Raw genomic sequence first — 19,887 nt, 5'->3', positions numbered from 1 at the left:
ATTGATACAGCCACTATGGAGAACAGTATGGAGGTTCCCTAAAAAACTAAAAATAGAATTACCATATGATCCAGCAATCCCACTACTGGGCATATACCCAGAGAAAACCATAATTCAAAAAGACACGTGCACCTGTACTTTTCCTCTGGGACACACAGCTAGTTTGTATTTCCCAATGTCCCTTGCAGCTGGTGGGGGGCGGTCCTGTGATGTGTTCTGGTCAGTGATGTTGGGAGAAGCAACACACCTGGAGCCAGAATAACGTTTCTCCTCGCAATCTCCCTGCTTGCTTCCTTCCCTCATCTGCCGGCAGAGAGTCCTGAAGACCCCAAAGACAGCAAAGCCCTTAGCTGGAAGATCGGGGCTTGAAGCCTGCAGGGAGGGCACCCCCATCTTCCTCCCCTCCACCTCCTCTGCATGGGAATGTGAAATTAATGAAGAATAAACTTTCTTGTGTTAAACCGCTGAGATTTGGGGGAGGTTTGTTACAGCTCTTACTGTGAGCCTACCCTGACAAATACACATTTTGGTGTGTTTCCTGGAGGCTGCAGGCACCTGATGAAATGGTAGGGAAGCTGGTTCCTTCGAGATAGTCCTCCCCTTGGTCCGTGCACAAGGTCACCATGACCTTGCCTGAGGCCCCTACGGGCCCCTCTCCTCTGCAGGCACCCCTGCTGCAGCCCTTCCAGGGCATGCCTGGCTGTCCTCCCTGGGCAGTGAGCGTGCTGTTTCCTCTTCTCCAAATACCTTTCCTCTTTCTTCTTGAGGATGTTCCATTTTTTTTTCCCTGAAGATGCAGCTAAGAGTTACCTATTCCAGAAATACCTTCCCTGTCCCGACTCTGGGGGTCTGCTTTCCTTCGTCTGCCCAGCCACCCTTTCTTTTTTTTTTTTTTGTGGTACGCGGGCCTCTCACTGTTGTGGCCTCTCCCATTGCGGAGCACAGGCTCTGGACGCTCAGGCTCAGCGGCCATGGCTCACGGGCCCAGCCACTCCGCGGCATGTGGAATCTTCCCAGACCGGGGCACGAACCCGTGTCCCCTGCATCGGCAGGTGGATTCTCAACCACTGCGCCACCAGGGAAGCCCCCAGCCACCCTCTCTGTGTGCTGAGCCTATTACCTTCCTCATCAGACTGCAGCTTTCTTTCTCTTTTTTTTCCAGTGTAAACCCCAACACAAATACACCAGCATGATTTCGTGCATTTAGAGGGGAAACGTTTCTTGGTTAAGTGGAAAATTGTGCAGATGCCTTCTGGAAGACCTTCATTCTAAGCAGCTTTATAGTGAAACATGATATTTAGAAGTCTGGACCTTCTTTCTTCCATTTGCTGTAATCTACATTCACTGAGTAGAACTTGTACTGATCATTGGGACCCAGTGGGTTCCAGGGTTCTGGGTTATTCTTTCTGTCCCAGCTGACATCTGGATTGAACAAATGCCAGGCGCAGGTGTACAGCGCTGCGCCAGTACTTCCTGCTCCAATAAATACAAAGAGGGGGATCAAACTAGAATGCTTCTTGGCCTGACCGATGATCAGGCAGAGCGTGGTTGCGACAGAGGCCTTGAGTCCAAATGGAGAGAAAAACAAACCTGCAAGGCCCGAGACTAAATAGCTTCCGCGCCGCGGAGGAGTGGACGTCCAGGGTCACCCAGGACCTAGACTGCAGCTTTCTTGGGGGCAGAGACTGTTCAGTATATATTTGTGATGAAATCACATGGCATTTAATAAATCCCATGATTAAATTAATGAGTGAACGGGAAAGGGATTGAGTGAAATATTTGACCCCTTTTATAACTGGCTCAGCCAACCCTGAAATTGACCTTCAGAGACTCTAACAAGCTCTTTCCCCCTCAACAGTGCTGCTTTATTTTTGCATTAATTCTGTATATTAATTTAGAGAAAATGGCCATTTTAACAATTCTGATTTTTGGAACATGGTGTATTTGATGTAATTTGAACGTGATGTGTTGCGGCATTTTCTTAGGCGTAATTCAGTCTCTCTCACAGTGTTTTGTAGTTTTCAGTATGAAGGTGTTACAGAAATTTCACAGGTTTTATTCTTAGGTATCTGTTTTATTGATAACCTTGTACAGTGCTGCTTCTTCATAACTTAGCCAGCAAGGGCTTTTCTTCCTCCCCTTCACACCAACGGGCTCTGACAGATCACCGGGGGGGGGGGAGCGGGCACGGCCCTGCAGAAAGTGGCTCTAGGCCTCTGGAGCAGGGGGACAGCCGCCACCGCCCGACCCCTGTCTACACGGGGACTCTGTCGTCCTCAGATCCTAATTGGGGGATGCGACCTGGAACGTGAAAGGGAAGGAGCCGGACGGCTGGCTCTTTGGGGCCATTATTTTTATGTGCTGACGTCCATTGTGCAGAAAAGGCCTTTCTCAGCTGTCCTGGCACTTTTGGCCGTGTCTGTGTCATCAGCCGAGCTGGGCTCCGGGAGCAGCAGGGCACAGGTGCAGGGCACAGGTCAGCGAGGGGCACATGGGCGCCTGGCTGGCAGCAGTTCAAGGGTGCAGTACTGAGCCCTCCAAGGCCATTGGGGGCGGGGTGGGGAGACACTGCCTACATTTCAAAACAAAATAAAACCTCTCCAATTATTCCTCATTTTTTTTCTTAAACTATAACCAAGAAAGGAAGTTTATTTCTATTCTGTGAGGAAATAGCAAAGTTCCTTAAGGTTCTTGGTGTAGCTTTCTAGAATGGCAATGACACAAGCATGGCCAATGACAGTTAATGCCTTTTTATGTGGGTGAGAGATCAGTAACATGGCTGTTTAAGGATTGCTGTGCTCTGACTTTTCTGTGCTTGTAATAAAGCAAAGTAACTTCGGGGCTGATGCTTGTGTAACACTAGAGGAAAACCATGAGGGATGCGGTGTAGGGGCTCATACGAAGGTTAATAAATAAATGTGATTAAAAAGAAAAAAATCTTGCGTTTAAATTGTATGGCTAGTACGGGCCCCGCCAAGCACGTCCCTCAAAGTGTGTGACTGATTTAGAATTTAACTTTAAAAGCTGTGTTCAGGGAAATTAAAAATGAAAGTCAGAAAATGAGTGTGGTGATTATCGTTGAATATTTTCCGAAAGCTTGGATCCTAGTCTCCGATTAGTCAGTGAAGCAGACGTTGTAGTGGAAAGGGTGCTGATCCGAGATGTGGGAACCCTGGCACAGGTCGCTGTGAGTGACTGGGGGTGACAGGTAACATCCCTGGACCACTGTTTCCTTATCTGAGTGGAGTAGTCAACTGTCAATGGATTTCCAAGGTTCCTCTACCTCTATCATTCTGCAGCCAAGTTCATTTTCAGGTATTTAATTCCTGACCCTGAACTTGGGGTTACCATATCCATACATGAGTGGGAAAGTGGCTTGGGATGAAGCTAACTTAAAAGCTGGAGGTGTTCAGTTCCGGAAATCAGGATGGATTCTTCCCCAGGACACCTTACTTCCTGGCGGGCGTGCTGTGAACCGTGTGGACAGAGGAGAGGGTGATGGCACGGGTGTGGCCACATTCTAGAGCAGGTGCCCGTCCCCGCCCTCTGTAACATCTGCTGTAGACCCTAGAGTTTCATGGGGAATCTGAGGAGGGGACACGCCCTGGGCCACCTACACAGTGGAAACCACCCGAGGGAGGCAGGATGGGGACAAGCTTGGACTTCAGAAACGAAGGTGATTATTCTGCTGTGAAACCCAGTCTTCTGAGACAGGGGACCTCCCTGTTGGAGGGTTATAGGCCAGAGCAGGAGAGATGAGCAAGTGACAGGTGAGGCTCTGGATTTGCATTTTAATGGCCATCACTGGGACCAGAAAGTTGAGACACTCATGAGGAAATGCAAACCGGAGCCTCACAAGCCTGTCCACACTCACCCGCTGTGGCCTCAGTTATCTGATTACTAACAATTTAATATTAAACTTAACATTTAACTTAAGTGTCAAGACATTTAAGTATTTGAAAGTAATTCTGACAAGACTGTGTCTGTTTAGGGAGTATATAACCTTTATTTTATGGGTTTTCTTGTTAACTTGTGTTGTATTGATTGGTCATAAAATCTACAAATAAGTGTGGGAGACTGTGTTTTCTTGTTTCTTAGAAAATAGTTCAGGGAGGAAATTTGGAGGCTTCAAATAAGGTGAGAAGTGAGACACGTGCCTCCTGACCGGTGATTCTGGTTCCTGTGCAGGAAACCGCAAACCATCTCTCTTGCTCTCCTCCCCCAAATGATGGGAGACATTTTCCTCTTGGGTGGATGTCAGCTATTTTAGCAGTTGTTGGAATATAACTGTTTAATTTTTCTTGGCTTCATAATGCAGACATGAGAGTTTCACATGTCAGACAAATTTGTATATCATTGCCTGGAATGCAATTTTATTTTTTATGCAGTGAAAAGTTAATTTTATTACTGCTTGTATAACACGGGGGCAGCTTTGGTAAAATGGTGATTTTCTATGAAATGCCTTCAGCACAGCGGTGTCCAGTGTGAGAGACCCAAGTGAGGCCATCATAGTTGGACGGTGCTAGGGCCGCCGCAGGCCCTGCTGCCCAGAGGAAAGAACATTGTCTTGATTCTTAGGACAGGGGGACCTGTGAGACAGTTTGGTGACTTCTGAGGGCTTTGAAAACTTTTGCCGTTGGTGTTGTGAAGTCTCTGGAGCCCACCTCCTCAGGGGGCTGGGGGTCCATTGTCTGGACGGCGCTCATGTGAAGCGGGTGAACCCACTCCCAGGTGTGTGATGAAGGCTTCCCCCTGGAGAACAGCAAACACCCTCTCATCATCCTCTCTGCTCGATAGCGTCACGTCTCAGATGCCTTTCCCAGAGGTGGCTTATGCCCCTCGGACGCACAGGGTGGCTCTGATTTCACGGGCTTCTGCCAGTTGGAAGCGTCGTGTGGCCGCCGACAGCACAAGATGAAAGACGACATGTGTGTCTCTTGCCCCCAGGGAGGGATGCTGTAAGCTGATGCCTGTCAGACATAAACAGAGGGGCCTAGGCACCAGAACCTCTTATTCTGAAGATTGATGGTAGCACATTTATGGGAATCCAAGGACCGTGGAGAAGACAGTGTGGGCTTTTAATATGGATAATTCTTTAAGAGCAATGCTTTGGAGACATTTATTGAGAGATGAGTGCCCTTTCATTGCCCTCAGATGAGGGTTTCAAAGCAAACCCTCATAGGGAAGTCACGTGGACAATTGACAGTATGAAGTATCCAGGGCAGAGGAGAAAATTAAATGGAAAGTAATTAAAATTAATTTGGCATCGACTTCAAAAAAATCAAATAAAGAGATAAATTTCAGAGTTTCTGTAGTGTAAAGGAAATTGTTCCAAGAACCTTTCCCACAGAGAATCTTGCTCTTTCTGTGTCTCAGCTACTTGGTAATAATGGTAATAACACCTTTACCTAAGGCCTCCATTTGTCCGCCAGCCAGCATCCCTGTCAGATGGCTGCGCTCCCCTATCCAGTATGTATGTCTATAGGGCACTTCCAGAAGAATTTTAAATCAAACCAAGTGCATTACAAAACAAAATAAAACTACCTATGTCTTTATCCACTATATAGATAATTAGATAATGACCTTGATTGTTGCAAAATACTGTGAAGAAATGATCAACTTGTAGATAACTCGTTCATTGTGCCTATCGGTAAGGCAGGTGAGTGGCTAAGAACACAGGATTACTAGTCGTGTGAACACGGGCAGATTTCTTAGTTTGAGACTGTTCCGAGCTCAGGTTCTTACCAAAGGGGAATAATCGCTGCTGGGTGGAGCTGATGGGAAGCTTATGTACGTAACGCATGCAAAGTGCATATCCAGTTGTCTGCCCAACCTAAGTGCTACGTGACTGGTGATACTGCAGTTGTTGGTCACAGATATTGTGGAAGTCCACTCAGAGAGGCAGCTTGGGTCTGGGAATTAGGGGCAAACACCTAGAAGCTTTTGTTGGGCAGAACACTGAGATTCCAGCCCCAAGGGACATGGCAGGGATCACCTCCCTAGAGCTGGTACATCTGCAGCCCAGTAATAAAGACTAAGAAAAGACCCAGAATAGATTCTCACAGCTACAAGCTTTGGCAGGAAGTCCCGAGCTTCCATTTCTTCACCCGCCTCGGGCCCCTATGGATCTGGGCGGGTTACGGTCCACGGTTGCTCAGAGGCAGACTGACAGTTCTGCCCACTGCCTCCTCTCCAGCCCCAGTTTGATTGAGAGATTGTGAAAAGAACTAAAACATCATTCTAACATGAAGCTCCCTCCATTGCATGTTTTATTCACAAGCACAAGAAATCCTTCAGTAAATCTGGACAGCAAAACTTTCTCTAAAGATGCTGTGGTTAGAAAACCACCGATGTGGCTCACGCCTATGTTCTAGTTGGGTCAATTACACAAATTTGCTTCACATTTTGGGGCAGTTTGCAATGGCCATATCATGTCACAGTTTGCTTGGCCTGTCATGAGAATCTGGCCTTAGAGAAAAGACCGAAAGACTCCCCTCTGCCCCTGAAATCTATGAAATGAACACAGGGCAGTGATGGTGGGGCAGGAATTATGAATATTGAGATTCAGTTTGGGGTTGAGATAAATTTGGGCTTAGTTGTTCTATGCATTAAGCAACCCAGTTCTCGTGACACTGAATAGACACTACAGTGTAATCCATGAAAGTAGCTTAATACCCAATAGGCACAGAAAGCCATACTATAATATACCACATGTAATCTGATAGTTATTGACACACCTTTCCTGCTTAGAAACCTGATTGTCTTTTTAATTACTGGATGACATTTAAACATAATGTTTTATGTTTTAACTATTTAAACTATTTAAAACATAATGAACTCATTTAATCATCACACACGCTGTGAGGCGTGGGCTGTTATCCCTGTTTTGTAGAGAAGGCAAAGAAGGTGCAGAGAGATTAAGTAATTTGCCCCAAGTCAGGCGTTGCAGGATGGAAGAATTGGAAAAGATATTTTTGATGTCTGAACCAACAAGAGATTAATTGTTAGCTCTAGAATATGAAAGGGACTTCCATAAATCACCAAGGAAAAGATAGCAAGCCTTGTAGCAAAATTGACAAAGGATGTAGACAGTTTTCATGAAAGGAAACCCAAAAGGCCATTCAGCATAGGAAGCCCATGCAGATTCACTCATCATCAGAGAAATGCAGATACAAACAAGATAGCACCTTACCCTTGTTAGGCTGGTGAGAAACAAAAAGCCCCCGTGGTACCAACTGTTGGTAGATTTCAGATCTACTGCTGGAGGGCAGATGGAGCTGTTCTCAAGAACAATCTGAAACTACTGATACAAATTAGGTATCTACAAACATATACTGTGACACAGCAATTCCACTCCCATGCGTGAGTCCCAAAGGAACATCTCAAATCTATCAGGAGGCAGGTATGCTCAGGGCAGCGTTATTTGGGCAGCAAGGAGTTGGAGACAAACCTACGCATACGTTGACTTTCAAAGGTGTTTTGTTGTATACTGAAATTTAACAAAAAGAGGCTGAACAAGCATCAGGAAAGTTGTGCCTTTTACATGAAATTAAAAATATGTAGATTCTGCAAGAATGCAAACAAAAGATATACCTTGACACATCAGGATGGTTCATTTGTGGGGATGGGATGGGAATAGGAATAGGGACAAAATAGAATAAATAAAATAAGATACGGGTCTTTTATAACCAATGATTATAATACATTATAATTAACCCAACCTTCTGCCCTTGAGGTTCAGAAGAGACAAAGGGGTAAAAAGAAGGAAATGGATTTTTCTACCCAAGACACTTAATGGGTCTTGTAAGATGCCTTAGAAATTACCCCAGGCCCTGGCCTATTGAATGAATTGACGTATAACCTAGAAATGTAGTTAGGATCTAGGTTAGTGGATTTCAGACTGTTTTGGTGACCCTAGGCATTGCAACGCCTGCCCCCTTCAGGAAAGTAATCTTACTTTTATCAGTTTTATTTTGGTGTTAAGATTCTGTTTTTTTTTTTAATTTTTTTCTGTTTTGTTTTTAAGAGGGGAAATAGAGTTCTGCTTCTAAAATAATGTTTGAAAAGATACAGGATCAATATTCCCCAGGATCCCTTCCAGATCCAAAATTCTATATTTTAATCAAAACAACCAACTTAACAAAAATGTTTTCAAACTCAGAAGTTGGAGTGTCAGCATCCCTTATGATTGTATATAAGATATTTTCTTGGGAAGGTGTTGGGAGCGTCTTTTCCTGAGGCTTGTTCAGCTTCTTTGTGTTAAATTTCAGTACACAACCAAACATCTTTGAAAGTCAACGTATGCGTAGATTTGCACTTTAGAGACTGAATGCGTCTGATGTGTACTGAGCCTGCAGATTTCTTTATCCTCTGTGACAGCTGACCTGAGACTTCCCCAGAGCTGTCCACCTGTGGGAATCAGAGGCAGCACTGCTGAAGGTCGGTAGACATGACGATTCACCTGGGGATGCTGTGTCCTCGGATGCAGACCACTGACTGAGGCGTGGATGGAGGCCTTTCCTGAGCATGTCACATGGAAGATGTCTCTCAGTTTCCATCTCAAAAGTCTCCTATAAAATGTCATCATTCAATCATCAAGTCTAGTAGTGCATCCCCAATATTGCCTTCTAGTTAATCCATAGCTTTTATTATGCTTTTATGTGATCTCGGATAGAGAATTTCAGGCATCACTTTTGCCTTCAGTGATCATATAATCTTCCTAGTTAGGAAGACGAGGGGGCAGATACTGTTCAGAACCTTCTGGGGGACTAGGTTCTGGAAGTCATGACTAGATAACTCTGTAAGTCATCCTGAAACGAGATGCTTTGATCCGTCATCTCTTTCTTTTTTACTTTGCCCTTTTCCCACTGTCCTTTGGTTCTCCAGGGAGGAACTGTCTTCATCTGAGTTCCCCACACAGCAGAGCCTGAGACAGGGCGTATGTGCTAGTTTACGTCTCAGGGCAGCCAGGGCGCAGAAGCGGGGGCAGGGAGGTGAGGTCGGGGAGAAGGGAGTGGACCCCTCACCGCTGCATCCTCTAAGCCCCTGTGCAACTGACCCCCGAGAAGCTGAGTAGAGGGTGGAGGACAGAGCTGGGGAGGGAAAAGGGAGGAAGAACATTCCCTGGGTTCTGCCTCCTCAGGGTCAGATGTTCCCTCCCAGGCATTAACTCCCTCACGCTTTCAGCTGGAGCCCAGAGGCGGAGCCCAGAGGCGCAGGAGGCCAGCAGCTGGGAGGGGCCTGCATCAGGTGATCAGAGCTCCCATGGGCCAGCTCAGGAGGCAGGTGGCGCCTAGAAGACCCGAGGGGGCAGGGAGAGTGCGACATGGGACCAACAGATCGTTAGCTCCTGCACAGACTCTGTCCCAAAACCTTAGCAGGGCCACGCCCAGTGGCTTTCTGCCTCCCTGTTTCCACACATCTGCATGCCCCCACTTTTGGTTCACCCTTATGTCAGACTCCCTATGCCCACCCCCTCCCTGTGCCCTTGCAAGGGGGCTGCCTTGCATCCCCCCTTTGTCTGCGGAGTTTCCACCTTATGGTACCGTGCTCTGCATGCCAGCCGCCACTTTCGTCTTCTGCTTGCTGGTCTCTTAGGGTGACCAGCTGTCCCAGATTGCCTGGCATTGAGGGGGTTCCCTGTGACTGAGGACTTTCAACGCTAAACCTGGGAGAAACCCCGGCACACCAGGACAGTGGGTCATCCCGAGCACTCCACAGGTAGAAAGAATGCTTCACAAGATGTATAATAATAAAGAGCTGTGAACAACGCAGATGTGTAATATGGTTAAATAAACAGAATGTACCCATTTGATACAATATGACAGGGATGATAAAACTGAATTGACAGATAATAATGTAGAAATGTTTATGATGCAATTATAAGTTAAAACAAGAGGCTGAGATAACAATGTGTGCATATTACATGATTTCAGTCATATACTTAAAAACCTCTGCATGGCAAATTGACGATTGAAAGTAGGGACTGCTACACAGAGATCTTGAAGGAGAGAGCTTGCCGTTACGGCCGCTTACACTTTTCTCTTAACTAATCGAGATATTCTTTTGCCAAAGACAGTGCTAAAGTAGCGATAAAGCTGAATTAACTTATGGTTGTGCTACATTAAAAACTGACGAGGAGAATGCATGCAGAGTGTTCAAAGGAGCTATAGTTATTTTGTTCAGCAAGTCAAACCTGGAAATGAAAGCATGCAAATGACAGTGGGTTTTCAGCAAAGGAAGAGGCACCAGATTCCTTCTCAGCAAGGCCCACAAGAGAGAAAGGCTGTGAAAGCTTCTAGTTAGTGAAAGAACTTTATTGATGATCTCTTACCCAAAGTTGCTTTACTCGTTGTTTACTAGTTGCTTATGTGAATGAAAACACTCTCAGAAAAGAGGAGGCCTGTTCAGAGAAGACGGCTTGGGGGAGAATAAAAGCCTCTGGCATCAAACTCACTCAGCCTGGAAACTGTCATAAGATGACAGAAGGACTTTCCTTCGCTCAGCGCAGGATCAGAAAGCGAAGCGGGTGAAGTGGATTCGTGAAGCCTATAATTGCCTCCCTTGACCCGAATCGTCAGAAAGGCGATTGCTCCATGCAGAGGAACTAAGATTTCATCGGACCTCCCTTTTAATAGCGAGCGTCTGTTTAAATGTCTTAGTGACCACGTTATATTTTGCCTTATACAGTTCATATTGTTTTCTATTAGTGATTTTTTTTTTTTACTAAGTGACAAGATACGTGTACTTGATCCATGAACCATTAATTTATGTGTCTGTCTGAGATTATGTACTCTTGGGGGCCATTTTGATTACCGAATTTATTTTCGATCATAAAAACATAGTAGTTAGGTATGTTCCAGGCGCTTGGAATGTATTATCATCAGCATCAAAAGAGCCTATGAGGGAAGTGTTATTTTCCCATTTTCCAAAGGATGGAATCTCTGAGGCTGGGAATACCTGTGTGATGTGCCCAAGACAGGACAGTGTGAGAGTTGGCTTTGTCCTGAGGCCAAGCTCACCCCACACCAGTGTCCTGTCCCTGCCATCTGCCTCCAGAGCAGTGGCTCTCAAAGTGTCGAGTCACCAGGAGGCCTTGTGAAAACAGCTTGCTGGACCCCACCCCAGTGCTTCTGAATCATCAGGTCTGGGGTCGGGCCTGAGAATGTGCATTTCCAGGTCCCCCCAGTTGCTGCTGATGCTGGGGGTGCCGGGGTCCCACTGCGAGGAGCCCCTGATCCAGAAGGAGGTTCGCTTTCGCTACTGACTTTTCCATTGTGATGATGATTGGCTCACCTCGCACAGGGCCGTCCTTAAGTCAAGTTCCCGTGAAGTCTGGTTCTTCGCAGAAACTCAGTTCCTTGCTCCTTGGCGGCGTTTCTTTCACAGCTGTGTTTCCCCTTCCGGCCCAGCTTGCGCAGCTCCAAATGGGTCTTAGGAAAACGTCATCTTGGTCACAGCACTTTCTATTCAGAGAGCAAGCAAGACTCTTGTCTATGAAACCGTTCAGGTGCCTCGATCCGGCGTCGATCTCACGTCCCTGCCTGATGTTCGGATGGCATCGAACCTTCCTCTGCCGCACGGAGGCTCCGGTGCCCCAGTCCTCCGCCCACCAGTCCCTCGGAAAGCCACGGCCATCACCGGGGATGCCCAGCCCTGCCTTCGAGAGGCGGTGGCTACGGAGTGGCCGGTGTGTGCCAGGTGGGTCGTAGGCACTGGGTCGCCAGGTGAGCGAGGTGCGCAGGCCCCGCCCCAAGCCTCCGCAGGCCCCTGCGTCCCCCCGCTATGGACCTCAACTCCTCTCCAGCCCCGTCCCGCTTAGATTCCGGGTCCCGTTCTGCAGCCGGGGCTGCGGAGCGCCGTGCGGGACCCTCACCCCGCGGCTCGGGGCCCCGTCCCCCCCGGCCGCGGGACCTCAGCGCCGCCTGGCCTTCCTGCCGGGTCCTCAGCCTCTCTCACTCTCGTTCTCCACGAACTGCCCCTTGCCCCTCACTCTCAGCAAAGCCCCTCCCTTTACCTTTCCCGACAACCGAAGACCCGGGATGAGAGGCTTCTTCCGTGCCCTGCCGCCAAAACAAAAAAGGCACCCGTACCCGCTCCCACCCTTTCCTCCTGACGACACATCACGCTGGAAGTCACAGCATCCCTTCCCACAGACGGTGTGTGTCTCCCCCTGTGCTGGGTCCTGCCCGCTTCTCAGGCCAGTGCTACCTCCCCGCGCCCCGCCCTGTCCCCTCCACGAGCATCTTTGCCCGCCTTGCAACGCGCTCCAGTGTGTCTGGTCTACACAGCCCCTCCCCGATGTCTGTTGTCTGCCCACAGCTGAGGACCCGTATTTCGCCCTCAGAAGCACGTTTCTTCGAAGGGTTATCTTGTCTCACGGCCTCCCGGTTCTCACCTTTCACTCTCCCCTCGGCCGGTGCGGTCCCCTCCCACCCCGCCACGGTCTCTGGAGACCCCAGGCTGCTGCCCACTGGCCCTCGCTCCTGCTCCGGTGTGGAACCCCAGGGTGCCACCTGTGCTCCAGGGAGGAGCGTGATTCGTACTCCCTAGTGACCCTGATGCCAGAGTCACCAGTTCACATTTCACTGTTCTGCTCATTTTGTGCGTCCCAATGCGTCTCCCGTTTCACTTGTGCAGCCCTGTCCAATGTGTGCTGAAGCCAAGCACATTTAAACAGATGGGCGCTGCTGGGCGTTCCCCCGTCTGCTGGTTCCTGCTCACTTCCAGGAACCCTGGATCCCAAATCTGGAGATGCTCTGCAGAAAATACTCTATTTAGTAAAATGTTGAAGTAACTTAGCTTAACTGTCACGTATTTCATTAGCTCCACTGTTGCCATGGTTACCCAGTGCCTACGTGGAAAGCGGGCGCTCTTAGGAGATTTTCATCGTGATGACTTCATTTTGCCTTTGTTCTTTACTTTTGCAGTGACACTCCATCTGTAAACAACACAATCTCCAAAGCATGACAGAGTGTATTGATAAACTACCCCTGAATGCCTGTGTTTACTTGTTAAACCTTCCCAGTCAGGTCAGAATCCATTAATGTTTCAAAAAATCATGTAAATAATGCTGCTGTAGCATGCTAACATATTGCAGAGTATTAGGAAAATTTTAAACTCATTTGTAAGTACACACCTACGACTACTGCGATAAAGCAAATATTGCAATAAAGCGAGTCACACAATTTCTTTGGTTCCCCAGTGCGTATAAAAGTTATGTTTACACTACACTGTAGTTTATTAAGTGTGTGATAGCATTATGTCTAAAAAAACCTAAAGTGTTCATACCTTACTTAAAAAATTATGCTGTTGGAAAAATGGCGCCGATAGATTTGCTTGATGCAGGGTGGCCACAAACCTTCAGTCTGTAAAAAAACACAATATTTGCAAAGTGCAATAAGACGAGGTGTGCCTGTAATGGAAAACAGTATCAGAATTTACTACTGTGTAGACCCATTATCAGAGCGAGTCCTGTGATGTGCTTGTGATGTTCATCGACTACTTTATGATATTCTCATCTCCATCGTTGAATCCTTAAATGGACAAAGTAGAATACAATAGCTTTCCATGTAAGTCTCTTGGAATGCTTTCTATCTTTTTTCTTTTTTTTTGGCCACGCCCGCATGACTTTCAGGATCTTAGTTCCCCGACCAGGTATTGAACCTGGGCCATGGCAGTGAAAGCCCGGAATCCTAACCACTAGGCCACCAGGGAACTCCCTCTGTCTCTTCTTTTTAACACAAGCACTTAGAGATTTACTGGAAATTTCAACAATGCTGTTTTATGTTAGAAACACAAATGTATTTCATGTAAATGTTTCAATTAAAAAATATAAAATTTTTCAAAGAAAAACATAACAGATATCCACACACTCATCACCCAAGATGAATGAATGTTAGCATTTTGTCATAGTTACTTTTGATTTTTTTCTAAAAAGAAAGGAACCATTGCAGATGAAGTTGAAATTCCACTTCCTATTGCTGTAGAAGAAATTACACCAAAACTTAGTGACTTAAAACCACCACTTTTTTTTTTTTTTATTGAAGTACAGTTGATTTACTGTGTTGTTCCAATCTTTGCTGTACAGCAAAGTGACTTGGTTTTACACCGATTCCATGGGTCAGGGGTTCAGAGCACGCACAGCAGGGATGCTCGTCTCTGCTCCGTGATGTGTGGCCTTGGGTAGGAAGGCTCAGAGGCTTTCTAGTCCTATATCTGGGCAACCGTGTGAATGTCCCCTTGTAACCCTATCTTTCTAAAACCTAATCACAGAAAGCAGTGGAGATGCAGCGTCAGAACCAGGTGTTGTCAGTGCTCTTACATTATTATTATTTTATTTATTTTTTTTATAATAGTGTTTTTATTTTATTTTTACTTGTTGACAGTTTGCTTTATTTATTTATGGTTGTGTTGGGTCTTCATTTCTGTGCGAGGGCTTTCTCTAGTTGTGGCAAGCAGGGGCCACTCTTCATCGCGGTGCGCGGGCCTCTCACTATTGCGGCCTCTCTTGTTGCGGAGCACAGGCTCCAGACGCGCAGGCTCAGTAGTTGTGGCTCACGGGCCTAGTTGCTCCGCGGCATGGGGGATCCTCCCAGACCAGGGCTCGAGCCCGTGTCCCCTGCATTGGCAGGCAGATACTCAACCACTGCGCCACCAGGGAAGCCCATCTTACATTATTATTTATCAAGCTAGGTTAGAAGGGAGCTGGTATTAATTAATCGAAGCATGTACATTTGACTTAGTCAGACTATACTCTCTAATACGTTCTAATCATTAGTAGTAAGTACTCACATCTTCATGTCACATTTTACAGTGTTTAAAATACATTCGCATTTATTCCCTCATTTGAAGCTTCATGAAAATAAAACCTGATGAGAATCTTAAGTTCGTATTTTGTATGAATCAAATAGAATACTTAATAATAAAATGCTTTAGAAACCGTATAGAGCTATCAACATGCCCATTGCTATTAAGACTCATGGTCCAGTTTTTCTGTGATCTAGTTTCGTACTGCAATCCTGCCCCATGCGTAATCCTGTATCTCGTTGGTGACCCTGTTCCCTTGGCTTCCACCTCATCTCTGTGTGTCAAAACACAACCAGATCTTCACGGCCCGGCTCCAACACTGCCTCCTCCAAAAGCCTTTCCTGGCATGTACTTCCCAGCTGGACTGCATCTCTCTCTGCTTTGTGCTTGCGTAGCATTCTGTGTTTCTCTTGTGAGATTTCAACACATTCTACCTTGTATTCTGTTTCACATACTGCATCACCGGTGCTCAGCTGGGAGCTTCGAGCAAACCGGAGCCTAGTCCTGCTCCCTTCTCACTGCACGACAACATGCCTGGCACCGGGAGCCTCCTGGACAAGTGTTTTCACTGTGCTTAGCTGCTTTTGCTGCTCTCAGGCTGGGCAGAGTACAAGATCCAGACGTGCCTTCAGTGTGGCCATATCTGGCAGGACAGAGGACTCTCCCCTGGCTTACCCAAAGTCACCCAAAGCCCCCCAGTTTAGCGAGAGGACGCCGGCCTCTGACAGGGGCGTTTCCCGGGACTTACACCATCCCGGGACCGTGGGGCTCGTCCGTGAGGGCTGCAGTATCCAGTTTGGAGCAGATGTGGATCGAGAAGAGACACAAGAAAGAGAAAAAGACTTGGCAGCGGCAAGGCCGTTCAGGCCTTTTCTAGGATGGGTGCCTACCTCTGGTTTAAGAATTAAGTAATTAAAATAAATGAATGTCTGTCTCGTGTCCAGCTTCACTTGTAAGCACTGCAGTGACAGTGGCTGGAGCATCTCTGCCTCCCAGGGACACCGGGAGGGACAGACCAAGTGGGTGCATGTTATTTTCTGAGTGGCTCGCTTTGGAAGTCTGGCACCTAACGCTTCCCCAGGTGGGTTGGTGGACAGCACTGTGAGAAAGACCACGTGGTCACCTTACACCTTGGTGGCAGCGTCTCTCTCCAGAAACTTATCAGACCAGACCTGGACCTTTGATGTGGCTTGAAGCGAGGTCTCACAAACAGCCAGGTCCACATGAGTGCAGCCAGTCGGCACCACCGCCCTTCGGAAATGCCGTGTCATTTCGACCTAAGCAGTGCAGTCTTAGCAATGATCTGTTTTCCTGCCGTTCAGCCTACTCTGGGCCAATAAAAAGACATAAACAGTCAAGGTGACACTCTACTCTAGAACCTTCCTTCCTTTGCAAAACAAACATAATTTTAGGACCAAGATGCATACATACCTCTTGTACTCAAGAGCTTGTACTCCCCCCACCCTGCCCCCCGCCAAGCAGTTGGTTCTAAGAGCAATATAAAACTGCTAGAGTAATGCTTGAAGAGAAAGCAAAAGTATGGTGTGATACCAACATCTTTTTAACGTTAGACCGGTAGCAGAAAATTTTACTGCAAGCATGAGGCAATATTCAGTTGGCAAAAATATGATGGAAGTAGTAGCTCACCTACTGAAAAGAGAGCGCTTAATGAAGTCTAAGTAATTATTAAACATTTGTTTAAAGAAAAATGCCAAGGGTTTAAAAAAAAACTCAGAACAAGAGAGTTTTGGATATTTGCTGCAGTATATACATCTATCCAAGTAAAAGTAGTTAAAGAATAATCTCTTGCACCTGCTTAAATGAAGAACGTATATTCCAGCAACTTTTTTTTTTTTTTTTTTTTTTTTTTGCGGTACGCGGGCCTCTCACTGTTGTGGCCTCTCCCGTTGCGGAGCACAGGCTCCAGACGCGCAGGCTCGGCGGCCATGGCTCACGGGCCCAGCCGCTCCACGGAATGTGGGATCTTCTCGGACCGGGGCACGAACCCGTATCCCCTGCATCGGCAGGCAGACTCTCAACCACTGCGCCACCAGGGAAGCCCCCAGCAACTTTTAAAAACTGCATTTCTTTGTATGAGGCTGCAAGGGTGGCAGGTCAGGGCATATGGGGTGTCACAGGGGGTGGACTCAGGAGTTAGACGTTTCAGGTCAGCCTCCTCCCCACCTGCTGATGAGCATGTAACCTCCAACTGCTTTCCTCATCTTCCTGATCTCAGTTTCCTCATCTGTAAAATGAGGGTAATAATCATGTCTACCTCACAGGGTTGCTGGGAGGATTAAATGAGATGGTGTATACGACTAATTGAAAGCTTGACTCTAGGGTACTCAGTAAATACTAGGGGTCAGTAAAAATAAGTTTCAGCCACTAGATTCCAGATGTGAAGCCTGCCAGAGTACCTATGATGAGACATCATCTCTATATTTATTCACCTGAACACCTGGATGTGTGGACTCAAATGGCCAGGGTGCTGAGCTGCTGTATTGCTGTGTCCCTATACTTATTCACCTGAACACCTGGATGTGTGGACTCAAATGGCCAGGCTGCTGAGCTGCTGTATTGCTGTGTCCCTATATTTATTCACCTGGACACCTGGATGTGTGGACTCAAATGGCCAGGCTGCTGAGCTGCTGTATTGCTGTGTCCCTATATTTATTCACCTGAACACCTGGATGTGTGGACTCAAATGGCCAGGCTGCTGAGCTGCTGTATTGCTGTGTCCTGCTTATTTGGTTAATGTGTGTTCAAGGCACTACCCGCCCTGACATCTGCTTTAAGGAGCCTTAAAACAGGGTCTTCATGAAGTCCATCTACATTTTTTTTGTTTGTTTCAATAGCTCCAAGTAATCATAAGGAAAAACAACTTGTTTTTAAAATGTAGTAAGAAGCAAAGATTTTCTGTGTGGGACCTTGAACAACTAATGGTAATGTGGTCTTGGGTCCCATGAGGAACTAGAGTGGCAATCCTGGATGATACTTTAATTGTGCCCTGGAACTAACAGCGTCAAAGTGCATCTCAGTCCTGGGAAAGGAGCTGAGATGCCTTTCAAGCCTTCCTTCTAACACCCCCAACACCTGGACAAGGGCAGTTCCGGGCATCTTAAGGACTTTGGGAAATACACTGTTGTGTGTGCGTGTGTGTGTGTGTGTGTGTGTGTGTGTGTGTGTGTGTGTGTGTGCTAGAAATAGTGTTCAGAGTAATTTACAAAGTTTGTTCTGTGCTTTGGGTCAAATATTATAATTATAAACTCAGCAGTCACAATGGGGAAGCACTTGCAAAGCAGTGTTCTCCGGGTGGAGTTTGGTCAATAATCCCATTGTCCCAGACTTCCTTGAAGTGCTCTAACCAAAAATCCTGGCCCAGACTCTGCTGAGATTGTTTTCTCAAGCCTCTTTTCCTGATTCTAAACAATTGGAAATGTTATGAATATAATTCTATTGTCAAATCCCACTTATTCCGGCTCTTAAATACAAACGACCGAGAGAACAAAAAATAAACAAAGTGAACACAAGACACAAACGGAGGAAGAGGCCATCTGCAGAGGCTGCTGAGAAAGCTTAGTTTGGGCACAAAGACTTAAATTTTATTGAAGTATAATTGATTTACAAAGTGGTGTTAATTTCTACTGTACACAAAGTGATTCAGTTATACATAAATATATTCTTCTCCATTATGGTTTATCACAGGATACTGAATATAGTTCCCTGTGCTCTACAGTAGGACCTTGTTGTTTACCTATCCTTTATATAATAGTTTACATCTGCTGACCCTGAACTCCCAGTCCTTCCCTCCACTACCCCCCTCCCCCTTGGCAACCACAAGTCTGTTCTCTATATCTGTGAGCATGTTTTTGTTTCATAGATATGTTCGTTTGTGTCATATTTTAGATTCCACATCTAAGAGATATCATGTGGTATTTGTCTTTCTCTGTCTGATTTACTTCACTTAGTATGATAATCTCTAGGTCCATCCATATTGCTGCAAATGGTGTTATTTCATTCTTTTTTTATGGCTGAGTAATATCCCATTGTATATATACACCACGTCCTCTTTACCCATTTGATGGACGTTTAGGTTGTCTCCATGTCTTGGCTATTGTGAATAGTGCTGCTATGAACATTGGGGTGCATGTATCTTTTCAAATTATAGTTTTGTCTTGATATATGCCCAGGAGTGGAATTGCAGGATCATATGGAAACTCTATTTTTAGTTTTTTGAGGAAGCTCCATACTGTTCTCCATAGTGGCTGCACCAATTTACATTCCCACCAACAGTGTAGGAGGGTTCCCTTTTCAGCACTCCCTCTCCAGCATTTGTTATTTGTAGACTCTTTAATGATGGCCATTCTGACCTGTGTGAGGTGGTACCTCATTGTAGTGTTGGTTTGCATTTCTCTAATAATTACTGATACTGAGCATCTTTTCATGTGCCTATTGGCCATCTGTATGTATTCTTTGGAGAAATGTCTATTTAGATCTTCTGCCCATTTTTCAATTGAGTTGTTTGCTTTTTTGTTATTGAATTGTAGGAACTGATTGCACATTCTGGAAATTAATCCCTTGTCAGTCACATCATTTGCAAATATTTTCTCCCAGTCCATAGGATGTCTTTTCATTTTGTTTATGGTTTCCTTTGCTGTGCAAAAGCTTTTAAGTTTGGTTAGGTCCCATTTGTTTATTTTTGCTTTTATTTCTATTGCCTTGGGAGACTGACCTAAGAAAAACATTGGTGTGATTTATGTCAGAGAATGTTTTGCCTATGTTCTCTTCTAGGAGTTCTATGGTGTCTTGTCTTATATTCAAGTCTTTAAGCCATTTTGAGTTTGTTTTTGTGTATGGTGTGAAGGGTGTGTTCTAGCTTCATTGATTTACATGCGGCTCTCCAACTTTCCCAACACCACTTGCTGAAGAGACTGTTTTTCTCCATTGAATATTCTCTGGCACAGAGAATTTTTTCTTCTTTTTTTTGCGGTACGTGGGCCTCTGACTGTTGTGGCCTCTCCCATTGCGGAGCACAGGCTCCGGACGCGCAGGCTCAGCGGCCATGGCTCACGGGCCCAG

At 46.2% G+C, this 19,887-nt stretch overlaps 2 protein-coding genes across 2 annotated transcripts in view; one reads left to right on the top strand and one right to left on the bottom strand.

The window, feature by feature from the left end:
* Positions 1-19,887, top strand: part of SLC22A3 (solute carrier family 22 member 3) — an 88,678-nt gene that overhangs the window by 9,208 nt on the left and 59,583 nt on the right. The window lies entirely within an intron of this gene.
* Positions 1,204-1,642, bottom strand: LOC117196245 (cytochrome c oxidase subunit NDUFA4-like; the record flags this gene model as incomplete). Its single annotated transcript, XM_033403931.2, has 1 exon — positions 1,204-1,642. A coding segment is annotated over one exon (345 nt), but the record flags the coding sequence as incomplete, so codon positions are not given.

Source organism: Orcinus orca, chromosome 12, assembly GCF_937001465.1.
Source record: "Orcinus orca chromosome 12, mOrcOrc1.1, whole genome shotgun sequence".
Lineage (NCBI taxonomy): Eukaryota > Metazoa > Chordata > Mammalia > Artiodactyla > Delphinidae > Orcinus > Orcinus orca.
The sequence above is the reverse complement of the archived record's forward strand: the minus strand, read 5'-3'. Positions and strand labels throughout refer to the sequence as shown.